The sequence below is a fragment of the Myotis lucifugus genome, unplaced genomic scaffold (assembly GCF_000147115.1).
Source record: "Myotis lucifugus unplaced genomic scaffold, Myoluc2.0 scaffold_19, whole genome shotgun sequence".
Taxonomy (NCBI): Eukaryota; Metazoa; Chordata; class Mammalia; order Chiroptera; family Vespertilionidae; genus Myotis; species Myotis lucifugus.
Window position 1 is genome coordinate 1,625,960 of NW_005871067.1, and position 7,648 is coordinate 1,633,607.

The window sequence follows — 7,648 nt, forward strand, 5'->3', positions numbered from 1 at the left end:
CATTTTATAAAGGCAATGAAAGCATTAGTTGAGAACTAATAACTGAGAATTATTTTATGCATTTATTACATATGCAGTCATTAGTGTGTGCTTCAGATTAACTGCTAATCGACAGCAATTATGTTCTAATTTTTCTTTTGTTCACTCATTAACTTAGTAAATATTTAATGAGGTCTATTACTGTGAAAAGTACTAAGGATCAATAAAGAATATAACAATCTTTTTCTTCAAAGAAACTCTGGGTAAGTCTAGGCCCCAATTATTGTGTTTTCTGGGTCTTCATCTCCAATTGCTCTACTTCTGTGTTGGTCCATCCTGGTCCACATAGACCAACCCCTCCATAACCTTCAGAGCCTGGTTCCTAACTTATCTCTCCTGCTTCCCCCTAAGCTACTTTTCCCTGCCCTGCATACCTTCCACTCCCGGCAGACAGACTACATTTCATGAACACACTGTGTACCTTTTGCTTCAGTGTTGATCCTTTGTCAAAGCACTCCTTTTGTTATGTCTGCCTTTTAATTCTCATCTTTCTTCCCTTTCCATAATAGAGCTCATTACACTCTCTCTGGGCTTCTGTAGCACCTATTCAAGGCTCTGAATCAGTGATTCTTAATCATATGAGAAGATTATTCACAATATAAGTGCCTGATTCCCACTGCTAGAAATTCTCGATGTCTGGGATGAGGTTCAGCAGATATAATTTGGAAAAATCATCCCAGTTATTTCTGATGCATTATCTCCATGTAATAATTATTTATCTAAGTGTTATACTTGCAAGACATCACATTCCACATGTGTTTGTACTGTATCTTTTTTTCTAATCATGCTTATTTGAGGTTATCTTAAGGTAGAACAATGGCTTAATTATCTCTAACCTTGGCACAGAACACATATAGGAACTAAACACATTTGCTTTTGAGTAGGAACATCAAGTATTTCAATAGGAATTTGTTTTTCTCCTATGAAGCTATTAGTAATTTATAGAATCCAAGTTATAGATGGTGTTTACAAGGAAAAATCCCAGATGATTTTCCAAAATATTTTAAGAGATCTCTGATTTTGAGCTCTAGAGTTTCCTCCTCTCTATAACCTTGTATTCTCCTGAGGCAGCTTATAGGTTCATTATGAGGGTCATTGAGTACCCACATCCTCTCTTCCTGAGTCATCTAAATTAAAAGCATGCTGATCTAGACAGAGATAATTTTTAAAAAATCAATAACAAAATGCTCCTGGGTGCCAGTAGATAACATCACATATTGTGTGATGTACAATGTACATTTGAATGTATTTTGAAAAGACCTATTGAAAAACCTCAGAGAGAAGGCAGAACGGAGGGGTTAGAGATCAACCAAAGGACTTGTATGCATGCATATTAGCATAACCAATGGACACAGACACTGGGGCGGTGGTGGCTTGTTCTGGGGGCAGAAATCGTGGGGGGCGGTCAATCGGGGAAAAAGGGCACATAAAAAAGAAAAACTAATTGGGAACAAGAATTCACTTTAGTTTCAATAGTAATTGGCACCCTTTGGACATTGCTTATGACATCCATGGTTTTAACATCTTTGTCCTGAATAAAGTTGGGGGTGTATGCTTCTGAACCAACATTTTGTAGCAAGAATTAAAGGTGAACTCATGTAAGTGAGAAGGTTATGACCATCTCCTCTAGAATCTGGTTGAGTGCTATGAAACTTAGCATTCAATTAGTGCTTAATAAATATCTAATGAATATTTATACTAATAATAGAGGAATATGCAAATTGGCTGGGACACCATCATGTAACGGGGACAGGGCCATGGCGGAGAGCTCTCAGCATGCCTGCGCCAGGGGTCCAAAGCACGCAGAGAGGAGGGGAGAGCAGATAGGCAGTTAGGGGGATCAGACCAGGAGGGGAGAGCAGATAGGCAGTTAGGGTAATCAGGCAAGGAAGGGAGACCAGATAGGCAGTTAGGGCGATCAGGCCAGGAGGGGAGAGCAGATAGGGGGATCAGGCCAGCAGGGGGGAGCAGTTAGGGGGATCAGGTCAGCAGGAAAGAGCAGTTAAGGGCCATCAGGCCAGCAGGGGAGCATTTAGGGGCATCAGGCAGGCAGGCAGGTAAGAACTTAGAAGCCAGTGGTTCCAGATTGTGAGAGGGATCCTGGATTGGAAAGGGTGCAGGCTGGGCTGAGGGACCTCCCCCCCGCCCCCAACCCCCCCGCACGAATTTCGTGCGCTGGGCCTCTAGTAGATAATGATTATAGAATATTTGTTAGCAGATTTATTTCAAAGAAATAATAGTGGTATTGTCCACTAACAACAATGATGTTACCTAACCCTCCACAGTAAGGAATAAGCTTTGAGTGGTAATGGGGATGATATACAATGCTCCATCTAGGGCTGTCAGGTGCAGCAAATAAGAATACAAGATGTCCAGTTAAATTTGAATGATATAAAGTAGATAAATACTGAGTACTTACCTAATCTTACCCTAAAAATTATACATTATTTGAAATTCAAATTTAACTGGCATCCTGTTTTATATGGCAACCCTAGCCCTATCTAAAGCACCTCTCCCTGCTCCCTAACCCTGCCCCAAGGACAAGACAGGCCTGCTGGAGGGAGGAATGCCTTTTGAGAACAAAGAGTACTCCTAACCAACAAAACATGTATTCATTAGAAACTGCTTCTAATCACTTGAGCGTATACTTCCTGTGCCTGATAAAGCAGAAAATTATTTCTTGATTGAAATTGACCATACCAGTAAATATAAAAAGAGTGAGGTTTAGTGTGATAAATTGGAAGCTACTGCCAGAAGCTAAGTGGAATGAGAATATGATGCTATTTAGAAATAACTGACAAGGAGTAATCATTGCCTTTTGTTTCCAACCTCACCCCAGCTCAGAAGATTAAGCAAAGTTCTCAGATGTTTCTGGAACGGAAAAAGTTACTTTCCCACCCCACAGACACCGAATTTCGACGCAATTACCAAGTTCCAGCTAAAATTCCTGAGTTTCAGGATTTTAGTTTCAAATATGGATGCAACTCACGCCCACCAATCGCTTCTCAGGGTCTAGGTAAGTGCACCTGTAGCTTTTATTTATTTTATTTTTCACATGTAGCTTTTTACAATTTTTTATTTTTTTCTCATCTGCTTTCACTTTTGTTGTTGTTGATGTTAATGCTCACCCGAGGACATTTTTCCATTAATTTTTAGAGAGAGTGGAAAGGAGGGGGAGAGGAAGATAGATAGAAACATTGATGTGAGAGAGACACATTGATTGGTTGCCTACCTCGTGCACTCTGACTGGTGCCTGGGATTGAGCCTGCAACCGAGGTACATGCCCTTGACCATAATCAAACCCATGACCTTTTAGTCTGTGGGCTAATGCTCTATCCACTGAGCCAAACCAATTAGGGCTCACCTATAGCTTTTCAAGCAACTTTAGGGCAACCACTTTGGGTCCCCTCCCTGTTAGGGGGAGTCCATCTATCACTAAATTTTGCTTCTGTTAACAAAAAAGAAAAGCAAACAAACAAAAATTAAGCAACTTCATAGATGTTATCCTCTTGCTTAAAGATTCCTCTTAATCTTAATAAGAGTCTCAGAGAATGACAGTGATCCCTGAATGGAATTAAAACTATGCCTCCATAGTACCCCCCCTCAAATTCAGGGAATGAGTAAGTCTCAAAGAGAAATGACTGCTTATTCCAAGAAATGAGTGCATCCTCAGCCTGGGAGGGACAGGTGTCGGGATTGGGGGACACCCCCCTCCATCATAATGTGAAAGGAAGAATTCAGTTTCTATAAATTTATAGGAAAAGAGATTAGGTGGGAATCAAATTGTCTTGTCAATTATTCACTGAAAGTTTATCCACAAGGCACACCCTTCAAGCAACTTCATATTTAAGAGGTGGGTGTGTATGTGACTGAGATTTCTACTGCTTTCAACAGAAAAAGTTCCGTGACCCAGCCACCTCCACACTGCTGGTTGAGAGTTGGGTGTCATTTTGAGATAGTGATTGATTCCTGGCATTGAGTTGGGACCAAGTAGTACTTTACACAGAAATCACAGAACAGATGCTCAGCATCTGGGGTTAGAAGGTAGCCGAGAAGTGACTTGTTCTAGATTCTCACTTCCTATGTGAGTCACTGCTAAACCATACTTTCCAAGGGGTGATATCATCCCTGCTCAGACTCTTCAGAGGAGTACTCATTCCCAAGGAGCTCTTTCATTCTTAGATATTTTAACTGTTTGAACATTCTGAACAGTTAGAATCTTTCTTGCTCAACTTCTAGCCAATTTTTCTTCTTCCCACAGAGTATAAATCTATTGTTCTATGAACACCTTAGTACATGGCTTCTAAGTCTCTTGCACTAAAAGCACTTTCAGACCCTAAAAATACTACTCAGATGTGGTGTCCAGTCCCCTCACCTACCCAGTCCCTCCATCAGGCCTATGGTTCATTTCAAGGAGGCAACTTGGAACTGAAGCAGTATTTAAGGTGTTCTCCTGGTTTACAAAGATTGGACAAATTGTGGACAGATTCTCACATCATCTTAATTGCTTTTATTTATTTATTTTTTGGGTAACTCCATGACTACTAGAACCCACATTAAATGAGCAGTGTTCAGGATCAAATGTAAGTGGCCGGCACCTCACACCTCCATTAGTCTGAATGTGCAATGAGTGCTGACTGTCGATGTCATCCTTGTTCCAAACTGCTCCTCGTATGGCACCTGGTGGAGGCCTCTTTATGTGTGAGTCCCAGTCTTCCCAGGAGATGGCATGAAAGGGAAACAAAGCAGGAGGCAAATGCTATCCTCCTAACATGCTGACCTGCAGAAGAGTTGATTCCAGGGAAAACTTCTTTTCTGAAATTAGTGGTCAAACTCAACCTTCTGGTGATCATCTCCAACTCCTCCCACTCCCACAGTAACAGTGCTGAGTCCCAGTCACTGCCTACCCGCGTCACTCACACAATGCCTCCTGTTCCCGCACCATTAAGTAGACATCAGGTTGGACTCAGGGCTGTCGGGGCGTGCTCCGCCAATAAAGGCAGAGGTGCCTTGTTTGGTGACAACATCTGTCTTTCCTTCCCTGGTGTCCCCCTAGTCCCTTCCGTACTATGCAGCCACATGAAGAATCAGGACCGCACCAAGAAGCAGACCATATACCAGAGTGACTACGGGAAAGCCTACCTGGATTTCTTAATGATCTTGAACTCATTTACTCCCTCTCAAGTAACCGAGTACCTGCAAAGTGTTTCCTGCAAAGGTAAGATGAGGTCTTGAGTTACTTGTTCATGAATTTACAGGTCATAATACATTGTTTTACACGAAATAGAAATTGTTCCAACTTCCAGACACTGTAGTTAAATGTTCACAAAAAGAAAAATATTGCCTCAAAGTTTCCATAGTTTTTGTGCAAACCTCAACCCATTGAAAATAAATTTCCCTTAAAAGAGGCCCCAGTAACTATATTCCCACTTATTAAAAAGGAAACAAAGCTTTTCATTCATTTCTAACCTTACTTGCCTGTGGCTGAATTGTTCCAGGGTGACTTTTGCTTATAGTTAATGGTTTTCTCCAGTGGCTGTGTGTGCTGTCTCATAGATTTCTTTTATTCTGTGTAATCTCTTTTTCCTGTTTGGTAGTACTTTTCTGTGACAGGTGTTTTAGGGTACATGAGTATTTTCACATGTCATATCCTCAAAGAGAGTAAGTGCCATCCCCAGTACCTGCTGACCCACTCTATGTAACAAGGACTTATCCCAGGTTGGGGCCTAGTGACAGGAATCTACTTGGGAACATCTCAGGGCAACTGGCCAGTCCGGACATGGAAAGTGTGAACTCAGAGAAGAGGAATTGGAGGGGAGGAAATGATACTCATCTGACAGATGCCTCTTAGCACCCGATGCTATTGTTCATGCCCTATGATTCCTCATTTTTAAGCACATGACCAATGCAGACATGTATATTTATTTAACGTGTATACATATACCACTAAACTAATGTATTATGTTTATTATAAATCAGAAAAAATGTGGGAGGAGGAAATAAGAGCAAACATAATAGGGGTTATAGTATTCCTCCTTGCACCTAGTGGACCATCTCGTTCGCCCTACCTGTGTTCTAGGCTATGTGGTGGTCACTGCCTTGTTCCGTGCCCTGTGGTCAGGCTTGAACTCAGAAGAACTACCAGCTACTCAGTAACCTTCCACCTTCTCTCGGGTCCCCAGTTTCTGTCAGCAGCCATGATCAGAAGAGCTTCTTCTGAAATCCTTGATGAAACTCTTTTATTCGTGGATTTGCTGCTCCACACCAGACTGAAACCCTGCTGGAGGCAAGACTAAAAAGGGGATGTGTGTGAATGTGCTTGTGTGTGTGTGTGTGTGTGTGTGTGTGTGTGTGTGTGTGTGTCTGTCTGTGAGGGGTACCTTCCACCCTCACAGACTAAGGGCTGATGCCCTAAAGACCCGTAAAAGAGCTTGAGTGTTGGATCTCAAAAAGGTACCAGCAGCAGATGTCCTGCCTCACTCTAAGGCAGAAGCAAAAGTCTGTATTTCCCATCGGGAACTTAATTCCTGTTAACAAATGCCTCTGGGCCAGTATGACACTCAGAAAGACATCGAGGGGCTCCTTGAAAGATAGAGTCCATCTCAGATCTTCCCAGGAGGCAGAGCAGAAGTGTGCAGTGGGCCAAGCCTGCTCTTTGAGCCTTTCGCCAGTTTGGGTTCAGATGTATAAAACCATCATCTACATTTTATCAGGGCTGAGCTCACCTCTAGAAGCCACCATCTGTTTGACCTGTAGATTGAGTATTTCTGTCTTACGGAGGCAGATGCTCCCATCTGCCCAGAACTTGGGACACAGATAGAGCTGTCCCTTCTCTGCCCACATGGAAACCATGCAGGCTGCTGGGCCCCTCTGTTCTTGTCTGTGTGTCATTTGCAATCAGAGCCTCGGCCATGTGTCCTGAGTGTGAATAAACACTCCTTAGAGTGCTCTGGCAGCCTCTGCTCCACTTCCTTGGGTAAACTGATCCTTCACAGAAACACTGTCCCCAGTTGAGCTTTTCTCCCTGGACAGTTGAGACATGACCTGTTACCTGACAAGGTAGCTTTGGGGCCAGTCTGGGCATGGGTTTCTTCTTAGCTGACCTGCTTCCCTGGGTCCCTTGGGACAGCACTGAGGGCAGGCACCCCAATGCTCAGGCCCTGCAGCCTTGCTACTTTGCACTGACTTGAGTCATGTAGGATTTGCTTCCAGTGGGTTCTAGTTTTTCTTTCTTAGCTTTGCTTTAGAGTGGCCTGCTCATCAATGCCAGCTGTGCCAGAGGCTGGCAAGCAAGTAGGAGGCTCCCTTGAATTCTGAAGCCAAAACCTCTTGTCATGTCCACTGTCTGGGATGACACTAATGCTTTTCTGGCAAATATCTCAGCAGAGCTCATTTGTGGCAGAGCTGACTAGGTATGCAAGAGAATGCAAACTGGGCAGGTATGTTAGGTTGATTTATCACCACAGCTTCAGTTATTTTATAGGATTATACCTCTTAGCACAGGAGCCCATTCAGGTTTAGTTTGAACGAGAGAGGGGAAGGGGAAGGATCAGTATAATGGCCTAAGTCAGGGGCTGGGGAGGTGGCGGGGTGAAGCGGGACTGAGAAA

At 43.0% G+C, this 7,648-nt stretch overlaps 1 protein-coding gene across 1 annotated transcript in view; it reads left to right on the forward strand.

Annotated features, from left to right (window-relative positions):
• TEX26 (testis expressed 26) overlaps window positions 1-7,648 on the forward strand; it is a 46,363-nt gene that overhangs the window by 35,088 nt on the left and 3,627 nt on the right. Inside the window, exons 5-6 of the mRNA XM_023751297.1 lie at window positions 2,879-3,055; window positions 5,096-5,257. Coding sequence (XP_023607065.1) covers window positions 2,879-3,055; window positions 5,096-5,257 — 339 coding nt within the window. The remainder of the gene's footprint in view (window positions 1-2,878; window positions 3,056-5,095; window positions 5,258-7,648) is intronic.